Source organism: Neomonachus schauinslandi, chromosome 13 (assembly GCF_002201575.2).
Source record: "Neomonachus schauinslandi chromosome 13, ASM220157v2, whole genome shotgun sequence".
Taxonomy (NCBI): Eukaryota; Metazoa; Chordata; class Mammalia; order Carnivora; family Phocidae; genus Neomonachus; species Neomonachus schauinslandi.
Window position 1 is genome coordinate 1,966,365 of NC_058415.1, and position 21,242 is coordinate 1,987,606.

At 46.3% G+C, this 21,242-nt stretch overlaps 1 protein-coding gene across 1 annotated transcript in view; it reads right to left on the reverse strand.

Annotated features, from left to right (window-relative positions):
- Nucleotides 1-758: 758 nt before the first annotated feature.
- The window catches only part of LOC110584379 (F-box/WD repeat-containing protein 12-like), a 40,784-nt gene continuing 20,300 nt past the window's right edge, over nt 759-21,242 (reverse strand). The window contains exons 6-10 of the mRNA XM_044920609.1: nt 6,268-6,426; nt 5,592-5,802; nt 4,402-4,580; nt 4,194-4,321; nt 759-1,348 (exon numbers count right to left, since the gene is read on the reverse strand). Coding sequence (XP_044776544.1) covers nt 1,222-1,348; nt 4,194-4,321; nt 4,402-4,580; nt 5,592-5,802; nt 6,268-6,426 — 804 coding nt within the window. The 3' untranslated portion in view covers nt 759-1,221. The remainder of the gene's footprint in view (nt 1,349-4,193; nt 4,322-4,401; nt 4,581-5,591; nt 5,803-6,267; nt 6,427-21,242) is intronic.

Consider the following 21,242-nt stretch of genomic DNA (forward strand, 5'->3'; position numbering starts at 1 on the left):
TATCTTATGTAAGTAAGATATTCACACCAGGGGAGGCTGGGCAAAAGGTATATGGAATCTGCGGCACTGCCTTTGCCACTTTTCTGTAAACCTAAAATTATCCCAAAATAAACCTTATCTTAGATTTTTAAAGGGCGGGGTAGGCTATAGATTTTTTCCTTTTGAGGAAATGGCTATATCTGGGTTTGTCTATGTGGAGCACAGGTGCTATGCTGGGTATAAAGTATCAGGAAGAAGGGGCTGTGGTACTGGACAGCTGAAGCCACAGGTTGTAGTAAAGAGTTTCTCATCCTCATTGTCTGTTTCTCAAGAATGCTTATTTTTGAAGAATTTTTCACAGTGCAAGTCGACTGGGAGCCGCTCAACTAAAGCTGAAGGGGCCGCTCTCTCCCATCCTGGCCCAGGTGGTGTGGGCATGTGGTGAAGTCAGAAAGTCACACACACATCCTGGTGTTTTGAGCATCGGGGCAGCTGGGACGTTTTCAGACAGCGGCAGCACCATGGGAGCACTCGGGGAGAATGACGGCAGGCAAGACCTTGCTGGAATGGGCCCTGGCTGCTGCCCGCTGCTCTGCTTCCTGTGGTTCCACATCTGTTCCTCCAGCCTTCCCACTGACCTGGTGCACTGCTCTATTTCCTTCCAGTAAATTCCTTTCTTGGTGTTAGCTAGCTTTCTATCCTGTTGCTTGCAGTTGAGAACTCTAATGATATGCCCACCAAAGCAGCCGGGGCCTCTCTGTGGACCAACTCCAGGGATGCCACTTGCACAGAGTACAAAATGGTGTCCCTACAGTTCTGCAGTGGGGCACCACACAACTATTTATTAATGCGTGTCTAAAGCATGTAACAGAACAGGACATTTCCTTACTTCACTACATATCTGAACAACAAAACAATCAGGATACAAGTCTAGTACCTTGAACATGGACCTTCTTACATCCACTCCTCTCTCCCACTTACTGTCTGAATAAGCTTGGGCAGGTGGCATGGCAGCCAGACAACAGGCCAATAATGGGTCTCTGTTACTGGTCATGCTCCTTGTCTGAAAAATAGAGACACCATATGTCCTTCATTGACTTGTGAGGATTTAAAAAGAAAGTCACGTAACACAGTGCCTGGCCCATAAGAGGCATTTGAGAATTGCTCATTCCTTTTCCAGTGTTGATAAAATAATCATTTAGTCTGTATGTAGACAAGCTTTTCACCAAAATGAGATTATCTTCAATTGACACAATCATCTGAGCCATGCTGCATGTTGAAGCAATATGACCTCAGAATACTCGTCCCGATGCTTCTGGCTTCCACACCTACAATGCTCATACTGTCACTTTCCACATGGGTGAATCCACTGCAAAAGGAAGGGACAGGCTGCATGTTAACTTGAGGCAGACATATATTTAAGTAGTTAAGCCTTTACATGAAGATGGAACACAACCTCTAGACCTTCTCCATCCTAGCGCACCCCATCCGTGTTGAGACCTGCGTTCATTCCTACCAATTAGCAAATATGCTCACATTCTGGAGTGGGAGTATCAGCTTTGGGCCCTCCTGATGGTAGCTGCCTGAATTATGATTTCAGCAAGTCTAGAAACTTCCAGTAGAGAACAGGTACCTAATCCAATCTCGACAGGGTAGAGTCATTTCCCCAGAACTGAGAATCGGGCCATCAATTCCCAGCCAGTCTCAGTGAAAGATATCGACAGGAGTCGTCATTCTCCACGATGCTATCTTTGCCTAGAAAGATGACAATGCTGCTCTGAGGTATGACAGAGAGTGAGCGGGTGTGGACAGAACCATACCAGCCAAACCACAAAAGGGACCTGAGTTTCCTGTAGAAGGTGGTTTTGGCCATAGATTGCTTCTAAAATACTGCCACTTTGGCTTTCATGAACTACCTTTTAGCTTAGAAGAAACTCCACACTAAAAATAAAACAAGACAAAATAAAGCTGCTAAGAACGTTCATGTACAAGTCCTTGTTTGGATATAACATTTCTCTTGGGTAGATACCTGGGGGTATGTGGCTAGGTTTCTGGTAAAGTTATATTTAACACACCCATTTTTCCTGTTTTCTTTAGAGAATTATTTATGTATTATATATTCACAGATGGTAACATTTTAGGAAACTGAAAAGCTCTCAGAAAGTACTGGTTATGTCTTGCAGCATTCAAAAAGGTGCTGGAAAAAACTTATGGGGAACAGCATGAAGCAAGAGTGCTGGGTTTATTGTTGCCAAATGAAGCTCCCAAAAGAAATTACCACTCAACTAAGGATTTCTGGAGGAATCTGTTCTGAATTAGGAAAGGGGCATAATTTAAAAGCATGATCCATTCTGGGGTCCTGATTAAAGCACACTTTTGAAAAGATATTTCTAAGTAAGTGTGCTACTTATTTATCACGTTGAGAATGATGTCATTTCAGTGAAGGATGTTTTCCATTCTACATCCATGTAATTCAGCGTGTAAAAACACACGTGTAAAAGAGTCTCACAGTGCTACATGCTCAGCACGAGGGTCCTGTTGGGTAGTGCATGCTGTGCAGTGTTTCAAAAGACATGTAAAAAAGAAGTTTCTAAAAGTGCCACTTGCGGGCGCCTGGGTGGCTCAGTTGGTTGAGCGACTGCCTTCGGCTCAGGTCATGATCCTGGAATCACTGGATCGAGTCCCGCATCGGGCTCCCTGCTCGGCAGGGAGTCTGCTTCTCCCTCTGACCCTCCCCCCTCTCATATGCTCTCTCTCTCAAATAAATAAATCTTTAAAAAAAAAAAAAAAAAAAAAGTGCCACTTGCTTGCTAAGTTGAAACGGTGTTATTTCAGTGAAAGGATGCTCTAATCACTCAGTAATGATGTAGAGAATTCTTTAAAGACACACATAGAAAAGAAAGGGGAAAAGTGTATTTTGAGGCCAACATGGGAGCATAATCCCCTCACTTTCCAGAAACCATGAGAACAAATGTCTGCACTGTGTGTCCCTCAGCAGAGAGAGGCTTCCTGCCTCTGGAGGAGGAAGCATCACGGCGGTCCGAGTGGTTGCGGCGTCTAAGCGGGACCTCTCCCACCGGAGAGGTTTGTCACAAACGCCGGCCTCTGGTCACACGCAGACTCAGCATGGTGAGACCACGATGCCCCCGCCCCTGAAGGACAGCGGCATGAAGGGGCAAGTGTACAAGGGCATTAACTAGCAAAAATACAGCAAAGCAGATGCAAACGTGGCCTCAAACTTCAAAGGAATTTAAGGAGGAATCCTGAGTGAAGAAGCAACTGATGCAAGTCCTTCTCAGAACGGAAGCATCAGGCTGTCCTCTATGCTTTGTTTAGCAAGTTAAGAGAGCATGTTAAAACCTACCAGTTATCATAAGATTTAAGCTGAATCTCTATCAGAAAGTTGAGCTTGTTTACTAAAAGGAATGAAGTTTTTCTGTATTAATTAGGAGTTTGCTTTAATAATTATCTTCAAATGACAACTGATTGAAAACTCAGAAATGAGGTAGGTTTGTTACAGAAATCTGTAGTTTTTTAAAATATTTGGTTTGGGGCTTGGTATTTTTTCATTTTTCATTTACGACAGTAAAATGTCTGCTACAGGAGGCTGAAATTACCTCAGACCTCACACCAGTGATGGCGGTCAGCCATCTCACCGTGAGCAGCCCGGGGCAGACCTGTCCGCCCTGTCCGTTTGCAGAACTCAGTCTGGCAAAAAGAAATAAGTGATTCCAAAATACTAATTAAAGACCCCAAAGCAAAACTGCATTCTTTGGGACTTTTCCCACCACACCCCACTGACTCCACCACCACCTGCATTTGGGAAATGGTTTTAGAATCGTGTGGCTCAGGGCGGGAGGTGAGAGCGGGGCTGCAGGTCCAGGCTGGGCCCACCTGGGTGTCACTGTGCGTCCCTGCAGGACTGTGGGCAAAACAGCCACATCTCAGAGCCTCTGTCTGATCTGGGAGAGTGGGTGGTACCAACTGTAGGTGGCAGTTTTGTACATTAGAGGAGATAATGTAGATGCTGCTTAGCATCTTTGTTTTGAAGCAGAGGAGGAAATGGCATCTGAGCAGCGACTTATCTTAGGTCCCCAGATAGTGCAAATAGGCCGGGCTGAGACCCAAGTCCCAGTCACATGCCTTGCAGCTGCCGCCGGCAGGCCAGGTGAGGCCGCTTCACGGGTCGGGCGAAGGGAACTGGAAGCAGTTACCTGGCCCATCTGTGGGAGCCCCCGAGCAGGTGATAGCAGCTCTTGAGGACGGGAAACTTATTTTCCTTATTCCACACGTAGACCCGCAGGGAGAGGTCGAAGGAAGCAGTGAGGACTCGGCTCTGGTCCTTGAAATGAGAAGCCAAGTGAGGTGGAGCGCAGGCTCTGGAGGCGGGGCCACGATGCAGGCGGGCGGGCCCAAACTCACCACCCACAGGGATGTGACGGGCTTCTGGTGGTCCTGGAAGGCTGCCAGCTGCAGGCCCTGGATGGTGAAGAGCACCAGCTCCGACCCCGACACCAGCAGGATCAACTGAGAGCCATGGGCCTTCATGAGGTGAGGAGGTGTCATGGTGTCTGGCAGGAGGAAACTTGCAATCTGTTGTACTTTTTCAAATAAAAACAGATTGTCATCTCTCAGTAGCAGCTGGGGGTGTGGAGTACACGTGCCTCCCCTAAGATGACATGGTACACTGACAAGAGCAACACCTTTGTGGCCACACCTGCGAGTCCTCCCCGAAGCCTCCCATACGATGGCAGTGCCCTACTTAAGGGGACTGTAAAGATTCGAGGCAAAATGCATGTGGAAGTGACAATATGTGGCACACGTACCTTCCAGGGGATAGGCCCCCTGCCCCTCCCCAGCTACGGCAGGGTGATGTAAGATGGGCGCCATGAGAACTATGACATTTGTAACATCTGCCAAAAACTATTATGATGATACGGTCTTTTATACTGTATAGCATTCCTTTTTTTTTTTTTTTTTAATTAACTGGATCATTTCCTTATGGTTTACCAGCAGGAAAAAAATTACCTCTTTCGAAAAATTCATGCTCATATCAAACAAGGGATTAGAATACACATCCTGTTTCCCTTTTTTCCTTGGCTGCTAGGAAGCTCAGAGTAAAGTTTATGGTCAAATGATGACATGAAAACAAATGAATATAGTACAAAAGAAAAAATTCTAAGGGCCACAGGGCAGGCCAGTCACAGTGACATCCAGTTTGGGAGACAGAGGAGGCAGATAAAGAGACGGCTATGGGTCTTCTTTTCCTGTTGGCCTGGGAGCTCCCTGGGGAAGAAATGGTTGTGGCTTTTACTCATCTCTCTGCACACTCAGCACCAAGAAGAGTGTGTCCGCCACAGTTGTGACAACACAGTGAGGAGAGGCGAGACTGTACGTGGTCAGTGGTTAGTGTCTGGATCCCAGGGCCACACAGAGGGCCTGGAATGCGGCAAGTGCTCAACCACTCGGCCAGTACAATCACAAACAACAAGACATTTGTTGGGCCACTATATTCACTGAGAGGGAAGAGAAGTTCCCCAAAGGAAACCCGAGGAATCTGTGCTTGAGGCACCACAGTGCAACAGAGACAGTCCTGGCGTGGGGACCCTTACCCATAACGTCCACTCCTTCCTGGGACTGCTTGGCCCCCAGCTCGTAGGTGCTGATGGCCAGCTGCCTGCTATCATTGTTTCTGTGCATCACCATCAGCCTGGCTGTCTCGTCAGGGGCCCAGCAGGCTCTGGAAATCAGCCAGATGGGGAGAGTGGTGGAGACAGGAGGCTCATCCTCTACCAGACAGAGCAGGGAGCGAGTGTGGAACACCTGGGGGAACACCGCCATGTGGTCCGTGCCGCTGAGAAGCACCCAGGAGGGCCGCAGACCCACACCCAGTGACCTCACTGTGTCTTACAGGGCTGCTGGTGCCCCTTGTGCGTCCTGCTCGCCAGACTGCTCAGACTAGCTGGTCAGGCCCTGCTGGAAACGTCTCGCACACCAGTCCCGGGTCAGTCGGTGTGATAGGACAACCAAATCAACGGCTCTTGTGTTTTTTAAGGGCTCTTGTGGTTTGAGCAGTGTACATCACCGGCATGCTTTTGCCTCCAACATCTTGCTCTGTATTCCTGTCCTACCACTTGGAAGTCTGCTCCAGATGACTCCTCTGTCCCTGGACCATCCTGTCTGCAGGTGCTTCTGGGAGGCTTGGTCCTGCACTGGAAGCCACCCTCCCAGACCCATCCACAAGCCTGGGCACAGAACTCACCACTTTGTGTGCATAAAGCCACTGACCTTTGGGCCCAAGTCTGAGTCCTGGGTGGAAGCAAACACCCACTGGCAGTCAGGAGAGCAGAGGAGACTGGTGGGGCTGCTCGGAAACACACTGGTCCTGGAGAGCAGCTGCAGCTGGGGCATGCTCAGCGCATACAGGATGCCCTCAACAGAGGCCACCTGCACAGACAGCAAAGACCGTGGTCAGCACATGGCCTCCCCCAGGGCAGAGGGCAACCGCTCAACTGCCTCCTTGCTGGCTAACGCTCCTTGGAATATTTCTTGTCAGACATTTCCCACGACTTTTTACTTTCTCTCACTCTTATGGAAATTTAATTTGTCACTGCAGCACTGAGCGCCCCTGCACAGAAGCTCCACACACCGACTCCAGTATTTCCTCTGAGAGATCCCCAGCGCTGGCCTGATTAGGTCAAAGAGTGTCATACTGAAGACTTAACAGGAAAAAAAAAAAGCTTTTCAAAAAAGCGCAAATCTTATTTGCCATGTGTAAAAAAATACCTATTTACCCTCATCCGACTTATTGTAATGCCCGTCTTTGAAAATGTTTGCTCATCTGATAGGTGAAAAGCCTCATCCTAATGTCACTTTCTTGATTACGGGTTAGTAATCCCGTATTGGCCAATTGTGCTGTTTTCTATGAACTGACTGCTCCTATCTTTTCAACTAGATTCTTTGCTTCATATAATCTGATATCAGTGCTTCGTTAAAGAAGATTCAGTGTTTTCTCATAATTTTCATGTATCTTGATGTTGTAATATTCTCTGGTTCAGATGTTTTGGATTTTTAAGTAAATCAAACCTATGTAATTTTTCTTGATTCAAAACTGTTTAGGGGCACCTGGGTGGCTCAGTTGGTTAAGCAGCTGCCTTCGGCTCAGGTCATAATACCAGGGTCCTGGGATCGAGCCCCGCGTCGGGCTCCCTGCTCAGCAGGAAACCTGCTTCTCCCTCTCCCTCGGCCTGCTGCTTCCCCTACTTGTGCTCTGTCAAATAAATAAAATCTTAAAAAAAAAAAAAAAGTTTATACATTCCTGAGATAATTTTACACTATTGTCTTTTGCGTTAGTTTTTAATTATTCTAAACATATTTCTACAGTGACATGTGAGTAACTTGTTTTCCTTCCTGTCCCTATGCTCCATTTCTCGAATAGTTTGTCCTTCGCCTACTGTTTTAAAAGGACATCTTTATGGTTTGTTCCCGGGTTTTGGTACCAAAAAAAAAAAAAAATTAATTAAACAAAATAAAAGGACATCCTTACCCAGGCACTCACACATGGAACCCTCTCTGGACTTTCTATTCTATTCAACTTACATAAAGACACCCGTTCTTACTGGCCAAGAAAACACAAAAACTATAAAATGCTCAGAAAATGGCAGGCAACATTCAAACAAAGTCATTAGAAGAAAGTGAAAGTAAGAAAGGAACAAAACATTTTAGCTGATAGAACCATTCCCCAAAGAACAACCAACAGAGATTAGTAGCCACACCCCGACATGAATCAAATACCATAAAATAAGCACGTGCAGACATGAAGGAACACCCTGAATTAGAAATTCAACACTCAAACCAAAATGGACAAAGAGCCAAGATGTGAAATAAGAGTTAAATTAATTCGGGAAAGATACTGAAGAAAAAGTTATCTTAAAGACTAGCAATAGGGCACCTGGGTGGCTCAGTCGTTAAGTGTCTGCCTTTGGCTCAGGTCATGACCCCAGGGTCCTGGGATCGAGTCCCGCATCAGGCTCCCTCCTCGGCCGGAAGCCTGCTTCTCCCTCTCCCACTCCCCCTGCTTGTGTTCCTGCTCTCACTTTCTCTCTGCCAAATAAATAAATAAAATCTTTAAAAAATAACATTAAAAAAAAAAAAGACTAGCAATATACCTGAGAATATATTCTACTGGGCCAATAAGGACACTAAAGAAGAAGGAAAACAGGCAAGAGAACAAAGATGGAATAAAGAGGTAAGACGAATCTGAGAGCAGGTGTCCAAGAAGATGGGCAAAGAAGATCTAGTAAACATACAAGTGAAGCTCCTGCAGAGGAAAAGCAAACCATTAACAGACTAATACTTAAAACTCACATACAATGAAACTTTCTGAAAATAAAAGAAAACGTGAATCCACATATCAAAAGGGTACATATGTTCCTGGAAAAGTCAATCCAGGATGGTCACCACAGACACCTCACAACAAAACTACTAGACTTTAAGTATTTCAAAAATCCTCCAAGCCTTTGATTTACAAGTCCAAGTGTACAACAGGAAAGTAAGTCAAAGTGGGAGCAGACTTTTCAACAAAAACACAGTGAAATAATATTTTCACAAAATTCAAGACAAATATGAGTCAGGGATCTAGGGCCCAGCCCGGCCATTCTTCAAGTGTCCAGGCTACAGAAAACAGCGTCAGACCTGCAAGGATGTATTCGAGAGACTTCCTCGGGGATCTACTAGAGGATGGGCCCCACCAGACCACAAGATACACGGAAAACGTCACCAGAACTGGTGTGACTACTAAGTACAGTACACTGTAGGTCAAAGTTTAAAAAAAAAAAAAAAAAGGGAGACAAGGAAAAACAATGTGTAAATGTTGCATATTCTCAGAAAGGTGGAAATAGTGGATCTTCAAAAGTGGGAAGAGAAGGGACAAGGATTAAAGTAGAATAAGTTCACTGATCACCATGGGAGAAAAGGAGTATCATGTAAAGCCAACAAATAAAATAATACGTAGGCCTGAATAGGGAAAATGGAGACAAAAAGTATGAAGACAAAGGTAACCATGCCACAAAAAAACAAAAAAAAACAAAAAAAACAAAAACAAGCCTTCCTAAATGACAAAAGATAGCACCTTTACCCAAAAAGATACACATTAAAAAGGGAAAACATATTTGGAGAAAGGAGCTCAGTAATGTGCCACATCACACTATAAACGTGACATAAAACAAAACTTGAGATCAGGCACGTATGTTGTTCAATGTAAATGGCTTAACTCACTTTATCAGAATAAAAAGGATGATTACACTGATGTACAAAAGAAAACCTGACTGTATATTCAAGAAGCTCAATCAAAACAGAAAAGTTAACCATGACGAAACAGTAAAGGTGTGTCAGGCACACACAAATCCGTGGAAGGAGGCAAAGTGGTCCTAATACCAGAAAAGGGAGGACTCAGGCCAAAGCAGGAAATACAACAACAGACACTTCCTATCCCTGTGAAAATTAATAAAAGGAAACCTTGTCTAGAATGGAGTTCAGAGGCTCGCAGGGGGAGCTCTCACGCCAAGCACTGGTTGTCAATTGTGGACCCAAGAGGAAGAGAGGGACCTCCTGGAGGATGCTCCTTAAAATCCCAACAGGAGGAGGAAGGTTTCTTCCGTCCCAGCAACAGCTCAGCCAATGAGAGGCAGTCACAGCGCAGCCGACGAGAAGCCACTATACTTCCAGCTCCCAGTTCAGCCCCTCCCCACACCCCTTTTCCTCTCTAAAAGAACCTTTCTCTTCTTTGTTTTTTGGACTTCTCTATGGTTTTGCCACAGCTAGCGTGTCCTGAATTGAATTCTCTGCTATTTCCACACAAACCCATTTTGGTAGTAAAATAACTGGCAGCTTTTTTTTTCAAGGTTAACAATAATAAAGGCTGTAATTCACAATGAAGAAATAAAACCTCTGATACTTATCAAAGAAACACCCCAATCACCTTCACAAAGCAGACACAAAAAGAAACAAAGTGAAACACAATAATAATATTCAAATATTTATGAGTTAAACATGTTATTATATAAAAATAAACAATAATAATGCTCTCAGTCTAAGGCCAAGTAGACAGAAAGTAAATAAACATAAGAACTAGCAATATAATTGGGGCACCTGGGTGGCTCAATCGGTTGAGAGTTGGAATCTTGGTTTCGGCTCAGATCATGATCTTGGGGTTGTGAGATTGAGCCCCATGTCAGGCTCCATGCTCAGTGCGGAGTCTGCTTGAGATTCTTTCCCCCTCCCTCTCTCTCTGCTCCTCCCCCTGCTCGTGCTCTAATAACAAGACTTAACAATAATAATGACTATATTTGGATATTTGTATCCCAATAATGGAGAATACACCTTCCTTGCAAGCACACATAAACTTTCACAAAAATGGAATAGTCACAAAGAAACCTCAGTAAATTCTATATCATAAAGTAATACAACATTCTCTGATCATGATAAGGAAAATCTGTGTCCTAAGATGGCCTACGAAGCCAGCGAGAGTTCCAGTCCTTGCCCCGGGGCTCTTCCAGGTTCTCCCTGCTCTGCTTCCCACACCCACCAATCTGGGTTGTTCTCCCTGCCTCGCTTTGCGCATGCGCCAAAAGTGCCAAGTATGCGGAAGTAGAAGTGTATAAATTGCCCCCTTTCTGCTCGGGGCTGAGACCTTTGGAGACCACTCTCCTCTGAGCCCACCGGCGTTAAATAAACCTCCTATCCTCCAAGATCTCCGGGTGCCGCTTGGTTCTTCTGTCAGGCGATCCAGTCCAGGTTCCGTAACATTTCATTCCCTGACTGGGAAACCCAACCACGCTGGCCCATTGTTGCCGCCGGTTTGGGGGCAATGGCGGGGCGGTGACGGAACGAGGGATCGTAATGGAGAAGGCGTACCCTGCCTAATTTTCGGCAGTCTCCCGCCCCGCCACCTCAGGCCGGCCTCTCTTCGCTGTTCCCACCCGACTCGAGACTTGGCAGGTGAGGACCTGGTCCCAACATCAGATTCCGGTAAGGCCTGGGGCCTCAGGACCCAGACAGGCCCACCCCCACTGGGGTGAAAGGGGAGCTTGATCACCTCCCAGAGACCTCTTAGAGGTCTCACAGGTAGGGATTCCCAGGAAGGGAATGTAATAACTTCTGGAGCGTGAATGTGTGAGTGAATGTGCAGTCCAACCTGGCTTGCTCAAGTGGACTGATTCTGTAGCTCTGCGGGCAGGCACCCTTAAGGTCCCCAGAAGCCTACGGAGTCCGAGTGGGCCCGTATGCAATTCCATGGTGAACAGCATACAGTCTATGGCAGCATCAGAATAGTTTCCGATCATAAGTCACAGCGCTGAGACCGCTACAGCTAAGCCTCACCTAAGCTCCTTGGGGACACGGCCAGAAGGGCATCTGATTGGTCTCCTCACCTCAGGAGGCACCCCCCCCCCCCGCTTTGTCTGTCTCTGCCCCACTGCACACGGGGACATCACCATTGGGTCAGGGCAGAGTAAACCTACGGTTCTAGAGACCATGATCAAAAATTTCAAGAAGGGGCTTTCGGGAGACTATGGAGTCAGGATGAACCCTGGCAAGTTGAGAACCCTATGTAAATTGGAATGGCCCACCTTTGATGTCAGGTGGCCTTCAGAAGGGACATTCGATGTCCCAATGATTCATCGAGTATGGTGAGTCCTAACAGGAGAACCAGGACACCCTGACCAGTTTCCGTACATTGACTCCTGGCTAGGAACTGCTCAGACCCTTCCCCCCCGGGTGCGATTCGTTTGCAATTGGCAGGGACAGGCCAGGGTCTTAATCGCTTACCCCCAAGACCGTCTACACCTTGGCCCTTCAGCTCCAGACACTCCACCGCCATCGGTCTCACCAGCGCCCCCAGGCCCAGAGGATCCACCAGCACCCCCAGGCCCAAAAGATCCACTTTCTCCAGGACCAGCAGCCAGGCTGTGCCCCAGGCCAGGCGCAAGCACCCTTCAAATGCCGGTACAAGAGACGTGGGAACCGGAGAGGCACGATGAAGATGGGACAGTCCGACCTGGCCATTCTATGATGTATTATCAGCTCTTCTCCACCACCAACCTCCTCAACTGGAACTCATCGGCCAACCTGGGAAGACTGCCAACAGTTACTCCCCACCGTTTTAACACAGAGGAAAGGAGGAGAATATTGAAAGGTGCAGGGCAGTACCTGGAAGAACACGCAACAGCAGGAGTCATCGACCCTGCTGCCTGGGCTAAGGCGGCCATACCTGAAGAGCGCCCAGCATGGGACTTCACCACAACCGAGGGACAGGCCCACATCCGCTGGTACCAGGAGGCCCTCCTCCAGGGAATCTGGGCAGGCGCTAAGAAACCCATGAACATGACTAAGGTAACCTCGGTCACTCAACAACCAGGGGAGTCCCCCGGGGACTACTACGAGAGACTGTGAAGCCTATAGGATATACACTACATTTGACCCCGAGGCACAGGAAAGCCAACAGATGGTAAACACCTCCTTCGTGGCACAGGCCGCCCCAGATATCAGGAAAAAACTTCAGAAAGTAGAGGGTTTTGCCGGGATGAACATCACCCAACTAACAGAGATTGCCAATAAAGTCTACATGAACAGGGAGGTCGCAGCCGAATGGGAAGCCGACAAAAAGATGAAAAAGAAAGTCAGCCTCCTTGCCGCCACCCTGAAAGAAAAGGACAACACAAAGGCGGGGAGATCCCAACCTCCGAAAGGGGGGAAGCCCAGAACCCCCTTGCCAAGGGATCAATGTGCCTACTGTAAAGAGAAAGGGCATTGGAAAAACGAATGTCCCAACCGGAGAAAGGCTCAAAAGCCCAGCCGCTACAAGGAAGAACCCTGAGAGGAGGACCTCATAGGCCTTACGGGAATGGACTCAGATTGAGGGGGACCGGGCTCTTTCCTCCTTGGCCCCCATGAGCCCACTGTCAAAAGGAAGATGGGGGGCCAATCAGTGACTTCCATGGTTGATACTGGGGCCGAGTACTCTGTTGTCACCTCCCCAGTGGCATCCGTCAGCAAAAGGACTGCGACCATCCTCGGGGCCACTGGGACACGGGCAATACAACAGCTCTTTTGCCAGGCTCGCCATTGCAAACTCAGGGGCCACAAGGTCCAACATGAATTCCTTTATCTGCCTGACTGCTCCATCCCCTTCCTGGGCCGAGACATACTCTCCAAACTTAGGGCTCAGATAACCTTTGAGCCAACTGGACACACTAGCATCTGACTGAACCCAAGGCAATTACCACTGGCAATTACCACTAGCAAGTACCACGCCGATGGAAGAATGGAGGCTATTCTGTGCCCAGGTCCAACCGAGCAGCCCGCTGGAGTTCAGACTCGCCTACTCCTACCAGTCAAGAAGCCAGGAGGGGGGATACCTACCAGTTCAAGACCTGCGGGCCATCAACAAGGTGACCATCTCTCTGCACCCAATGGTCCCGAATCCATACACCCTCCTTGGCCAAATCCCAGGATTGGCCAGATGGTTCACTTGCCTAGATTTGAAGGATGCCTTCTGCCTCCGCTTAGCTCCCCAGAGCCAGCCACTATTTGCCTTTGAATGCCCTGAACCTGATACAGGGTGCCAGAAGCAACTGACTTGGACGCGCCTCCTGCAGGGGTTTAAAAACTCACCAACCCTCTCTGGGGAAGCACTGGCTGCAGACCTCGCCAGCTTCCCAAGAGGCCACACGATGCACCCTCCTCCAGTATGTGGATGACCTCCTCCTCGCCAGTGACACATAAGAAGACTGCACAAAAGGCACAAAGGCCCTCCTACAGCTCCTGTCAGACTCAGGATAACGAGCCTAACAGAAGGAGGCACAAATCTGCCAACAGGTCCAATACCTTGGTTTCCTCCTCACCCAAGGGAAAAGAGAACTAGGGCCGGAGAGAGAGAAAGTCATCATCTCCCTGCCACAGCCCCAGACAAAAAGGGGCCTACAAGAATTCCTTGGGGGCTGCAGGATTCTGCTGCATCTGGATCCCTGGGTTCTCGGCAATAGCAAGACCCCTTTATGATCTCTTAGGGGGACCAGATCAAGAACCCCCTGCCTGGACTGAGGAAGCAAAAGCCGCTTTCACAGAGATAAAGACCTCCCTGGGGCGGGCTCCAGCCCTGGGCCTACCAGATGCAGAAAAACCCTTCAATCTCTGTGCATGAAAAGGAAAAAATAGTGCTCGGGGTACTCACCCAGACTATTGAGCCCTGGCAATGGCCAGTTGCTTACCTGTCAAAGAAGCTAGACCCTGTGGCAGTGGGATGGCCACCGTGCCCCAGGGCGCTGGCAGCCACAGTCCTACTCATCAAGGAGGTGGACAGACTTACCCTGGGGCAGAAACTTAACGTCAAGGTCCCTCATGCAGTTGTGTCCCTCATGAATGCACAGGGACACCACTTCCTTCCCAACTCTTGGCTAGCACAACACCAAGGGCTCCTCTAGGAAAACCCGCAGGTTACAGTCAAAACAGTAAGGACCTTTAAATCCAGCAATCCTTCTCCCCACAGAAGAGGGGAAACCAGACCATGACTGCTCCGAGGTGACTGATGAAGTCTACGCGAGCCGTCCAGATCTGCAGGATCAAGCCATAAAGGATCCAGAGCTCACGCTGTTCAGCAATGGCAGCAGTTACCTACAAGAGGGTGCCCGGAAAGTGGGTTATGCAATAACCACAACCACTGAAGTCCTAGAAGCTAAGGCATTACCAGCTGGATGGTCAGCTCGACGGGCTGAATTATATGCCTTAGTCCGAGCCCTCACCCTCAGTGACGGCAAAAGTCAACATCTATACTGACTCTTGGTACACCTTTGCTACTGTACATATATATGGAGCCACCTACAAGGAAAGGGGCCTCCTAACCGCAGCAGGAAAAGCTATCAAGAATAAGGAGGAGATACTGAGACTCCTCGAAGCCATCTGGCTTCCAAAGGAAGTAGAAATCCTGCACTGTAAGGGACACCAGAAAGGAGACGACCCCATAGCGCGGGGAAATCACCTGGCATATGAGGCAGCCAAGACCGCAGCCAGTGAGGACATGGGCAGAGCCCCTTCCCTCACCATGGCCCTGACACCCCCGGAAGAATTCCCTCCACCCAGTTACACTAAAAAGGAAAATGAAAGGACCATGGCTGAGGGAGCCACCCTGACTGAAAAGGGATGGTGGATGATGCCAGACGGGCGCATCTTTGTTCCAACAGCAACTGGAGGGCATCTAGTCAAGGAATACCAACAACTCACTCATCTGGGAAAAACTGCATTAGAGGCCCTTCTCAAAAATAAAGCACTATTGGGGTGCCTGGGTGGCTCAGTCGTTAAGCGTCTGCCTTCAGCTCAGGTCATGATCCCAGGGTCCTGGGATCGAGCCCCGCATCGGGCTCCCTGCTGAGCGGGAAGCCTGCTTCTCCCTCTCCCACTCCCCCTGCTTGTGTTCCCTCTCTCGCTGTGTCTCTGTCAAGTAAATAAATAAAATCTTTAAAAAAATAAAAAATTAAAAAAAAATAAACCACTATTACATCAGTCAGCTGCCAGCACTATGCCGAGGAACAAGTAGATGCTCGGTCTGCACCACGGCCCCGCCAGGTGTCCAGAGAACGGGAACAACCCCCTTCAAAGATCTAGAGGTAGACTTCACAGATGTGCAGCCAAGCAGGGGGTTCAGATATCTCCTAGTAATAGTATGCACATACTCTGGGAGAGTCGAAGCCTTCCCGACTAGGAGTGAGCAAAGCTGGGAAGTAGCTAAAGTCCTCTTGCGGGAAAGCGTGCCCCGGTTTGGCCTGCCATTAACAATCCATAGTGACAATGGACCCGCATTTGTGGCAGATGTTGTACAGGTCTTGACTAAATCTCTCAACATCACTTGGAGACTCCACACTGTATACCGCTCACCCTCTCAGTCTTAGAACCCAATGCCACATCATGGGCTACAGGAATCATTCTCCTGTTGGGCCAATATCACCCCATGGGGACCGACCCCATGGCCAAATTTATGATTAAGTCCATGTTCACTCCAAGCCTTACAGTCAACCCCTAGAGTCAGACAGAAAATAACTCGCCCTGGCGCATCCCCAGGTCCCCCATCCACATGCAGCAAGCATCTACAGTGCAACTGTTAGGTATGATTAACGCCTCCCACCAAGCGCTTAACCACTCGAATCCACCCCTAGTGTCTGACTGCTGGATGTGTATGAAGCCCGGTCTCATCCAATACCTAGGTGTTATCCTCAACCAATCTACCGTGTCACCTCCCACCTCGGCACCGGGGACCTCAGATTATCCCTTTCTGGCTCCGGTACCGCTATATGGCAACCCTTCCTCTCCCATCACGGGCCAGTCGGGTCTGTGCACCTAACAACACTTCTGGCCTGTGATCAAGGCGTACACATCTGCATCACCCTGCGCGATCAATCATGCATGCTTGTCAGTCTCTTACCCGATCTTTCAGTTCTCCCCGGGAGCAATGCCCCACTCATCTGGAGACCTCCTAGCTGCCCTTGATGCTCCCCTGCAGCCATCCCTCTTATTGTGAGCCTGCCGGCTGCATCAGGCGTTGCCCTCAGCACCCCTGGCATCGGGATGTCTCAGGTTCAGTAGCAGGGGTTAACTCAACAACTCACGGCAGATTTTTCCACCCTCACTCAGGTCGGCCCTGGCCCTGCAGCGCCAACTCAATTCACTGGCCTCAGTGGTCCTCCAAAACAGGTGCAGGCTAGACTTGCTCATGGCCGCGCAAGGGGGGCTCTGCCTCTTCCTAGAGGAGGAATGTTGTTTCTATGCTAATGAGTCAGGGGTGGCCCAAGAAACTCTGACCCAATTACAGGAACTAGTACACTGTCAGTGGGAAACACTCCAGCGGAAAACTTGGTGGGATACCCTCTCACAATGGTTCCCTTGGTTCGCCCCCCTTGTCGGCCCCCTCCTATTGCTTCTCCTCATAGTGGCATTTGGTCCTTGTATGCTTTATGCCCTTATTGGGTTTATTACTACTCAAATTGCTAAAATCAGACTCCAGTTACTTCTTATTCACTATCGCCCCTTAGAAGATGAAGATGATGCCCTCAAAACTAGGTGTTTAAAGGGGCATCAAAGGGGAGAATGATAAGGAAAATCTGTGTCCTAAGATGGCTGACCAAGCCAGCAAGATAGTTCCAGTCCTTGCCCTGGGGCTCTTCCGGGTTCTTCTCCCCGCTCTGCTTCCCGCGCCCACCAATCCGGGTTCTTCTCCCTGCCCTGCTTTGCGCACACGCCAAAAGTGCCCAGTATGCGGAAGGAGAAGTGTATAAATTGCCCCCTTTGTTTGTGCTCAGGGCTCAGACCTTTGGAGACCACTCTCCTCTGAGCCCGCCGGCATTAAATAAACATCCTGTCCTCCAAGATCTCCGGGTGCCGCTTGGTTCTTCCGTTGGGCTATCCAGTCCAGGTTCCGTAACAATCACAATGAAATAAAATGAAATGAAACTGGAAATCAGTAGAAATATTAAATAAAACAGACAAGGCACTAGCTAATATAATCACGAAAAAATGGGAGAAAGCACATATACACAAAAAGAAATGGCAGGGCAATAAAGATGTGGTATTTATATAAAGTTTATTTATTATTATTATTATTATTATTATTATTATTACTCAGCCATCAAAAAGAATGAAATCTTGCCATTTGCAATGACGTGAATGGAACTAGAGGATATGCTAAGCAAGTAAGTCAGCCAAAGAAAGACAAATACCATACAATGTCACTTGTATGTGGAGTTTAAGAAACAAAATAGATGAACATAGGGGGAGGGAGGGGAAAATAAGATAAAAACAGAGAGGGAGACAAACCATAAGAGACTCTTAACTCTAGGAAACAAACTGAGGGTTGCTGGAGGGGAGGTGGGTAGGGGCATGGGGCAACTGGGTGATGGGCATTAAGGCAGGCACTTGACATAATGAGCACTGGGTGTTATATGCAACGGATGAATCACTAAATATTAACCCTGAAACTAATAATACATTATATGTTAACTAAATTGAATTTAAATTAAAAATTTTTTAAATGACAGGGCAGAAACAAATGTTCAAATAGAGGAAATTTAAAGAAAAAAAACCTCAGGAGTATTCTAGACAACTGTATGCATAAAAAGGTGAAAGCCTAGATACAGTGGGTAGTTTCCTAGGAAAACACAATATATTAAAATTGATCCTAGCAGACAAAGAAAAGCTTGAGCAGGCCAATTTCCATAGAAAACACTGAGAAAACGGTTTTAAAACTCCACCACAAAAAAAGCACCCAGCACCCAATAACATCAAAAATAAATTCTACCAAACTGAAAAACCAGACAATCCCAATGCAACTTGAATCGTTCCAGGGCATTAAAAAAGCAGAAAAATGTTCACATTCCTTATAGCATTTATATGTAAACCTGATAAAGGAAGACCAAAAAAACTATCGACCAATCTCCCATAGACAGATCCAAATCCTGGTAAAATGCCAGCATTTAGAATGTATCAGCACATTAAAAAGAAATGCATGGATGATTTATATTTTAAAAATCCAATAAATCAGGGCGCCTGGGTGGCTCAGTCGTTAAGCGTCTGCCTTCGGCTCAGGTCATGATCCCAGGGTCCTGGGATCGAGCCCCACATCGGGCTCCCTGCTCGGCGGGAAGCCTGCTTCTCCCTCTCCCACTCCCCCTGCTTGTGTTCCCTCTCTCACTGTCTCTCTGTCAAATAAATAAAAATCTTTAAAAAAAAAAAATCCAATAAATCACCATAACAAACCTAAGGAGAAAAACCCTGTAATTATATCTGCATACTGAAAAGGCCTTTCACAAAATTCTACACCTAATCATGATTTTTGAAAACTAATAGTAAAATGGTCACTGATGGATCTTTCATTAACATCATTCCTGAAGCCAGCACCCCACCCCCCACCAATGAAGCTCCAGGTCATCCCACCACAGTCAGCCACAAGGAGAAATGGCCACCAATGCCACCACTGATTAATACTGTACTGGAAGTATTGGCCAGAGAAAAGAAAGCAACTGGATGCCTAAGGCTTGAAAAAATAAACATCTCTAGTTATAGATGATACAGTGTTTACCTAAAAATATTAAGAAAATTAGTTATAAAATAAATGCAAATAAGAGAATTCAGTAAGCTGACAGAATATAAAACACAACAACAGTTTTCATTTAAACAAACAACACCCAGTTAGAAAACAATGGAACAGAAAATACTTTCCCGTATCAATGGAATAGCAACAAATGATAAAATACTTTGGAATATCGTTAACAAGAAATGTGCAAAATTTATCTGAGGAGAAACGTAAATCACTTCTGAAGGACATAAAAAGCAAACTTGAACCAATGGAAATACATCACTTATTCTTGAACAGACTGACTCGGCATCATGACGATGTCCATTTTCTTCATGTTAGTATTTAAACTGAACGTGGTATCAATGAAAATACCCTTTTCTTTCCAGGAGACAGAAAATTTGATTCCAAAGTTCATGTGGAAAAATAAACATGAAAGTAGCTAAGGAAACTTGAAAAAATAAGAGGTAGGGAAGTCAGACTTACTAGATTATCACAACCATAATCCGGTTCTAGAACATCTGCACCATCTCCAAAGTTTCTGTGTCCCTCAACAGTCCCCTCCATCCCTAAGGACCACTGGTCTGCTGACAGTGCAGATCTGTTCTGTTGAGACTGGAATTTCCCAGAAACGGAATCATATAATATACACATACTCTGTTGTGTCTGGCTTCTTTTGCTCAGCATGTTTCTGAGGTTCATGCATGTTGTTGCACAGATCCATAGCCTTGTTCCTTTTCCATGCTGAGTAGTATTCCACTGCATGCATATACCATTTTTATAAATCCACCTGTTGATAAGCACTTGGGTTGTATCCAATGTGGCTATTATTACTAAAGCTCCTACAAACATTTGTGTACCAATCTTTTTGTGTAAAGATTTTCATATCTCACTGGTAAATAGCTAAAAGAAAAACTGCTGCATAATATGGTTAAGTGGTTTTTAATATTAAAATAACTGCCAAACAATTCTCTGAAGAATTGTGTCACATCTGTGTAAACATGTGTTTAATTTCAGCTCTTCAGATCAATATGGTGCCGTTATCTCACCATGGTTCTAAACTGCATTTCACTGATGACTGGTGGTGTGGAGCTTCTCTATGTGCTAATGGCTACCACTCTATATTCTTCTGTGAAGCATTCAAATCTTCCACCTAATTTTAAAGTTGGGCTGTCTCTTACCTACTGAGTGATAATAGTTCTTCACATATTCTGGACAAAGTCCTGAAACGAGGTTGCATTATTATAAATATTTTCTTCCAGCCTAAGGTTTGCCTTTTCTTTTGTTGAACAACGCTTTCAAAATGCAAAATTTCTGAATTCGATGATGTCCAATAATCTATTTCTTTCTTGTACAGTTAGTGTTTTTTGTGTCCTAAGAAATCTTCACCTATGAAAATTTTCTACAGTCTACCAAAAAATAAAAACTACTAAAATTAGTGAGTTTAGCGAGGCTGCTAGATGAGGTAAATATACAAAATTCGAATGTATTCTTACGTATATTTATACAGAAAAAGCTTCTATGTATGGTACGTATAGTATGTATAGCAATTTCCTTATAAATACAGAAATACACATTTATATGTTATTTACACATTTCTGTATATGCCAAATACTAGCAATGAAAAATCAGAAATTAAATTTTGAAACAGTAACATTTAAAATATATAATATACAATTAACAAAATATATGCAAGCCCAGTTCACTTAAAACTATAAAACTTTGTTGAGAGACGTAAGTGAAGGCCCATCTAAATGGAGACATATTTGCCATGTCTGTGGCTTAGAAGACTACATCTTTAGATGTCAGCTGTCTCCAAATCAATCTATAGATTCAATGTCATCAAAATTCCAGTAGGTAGTTTTATTAAAGAAATTGGCAAGTGTGTTGTGATGAGCACTGGGTATTAGACGCAACTAATGAATCATTGAACACTGCATCAAAAACTCACGATGTACTGTATGTTGGCTAAGTGAACATAAAAAATTTTTTTTAAAGAAATCCATCTATTTTTGAAATAAGAAAATGCTGGAGGTCATGACTTACAAGTCTACAGCCCACGAGAGCTTGTGTCTGTCCTTACAGTGGAAATGGACTCACACATCATGTTGGTATTCTGACAAAGGTGCTGAAGTAATTCAGTGAAGAA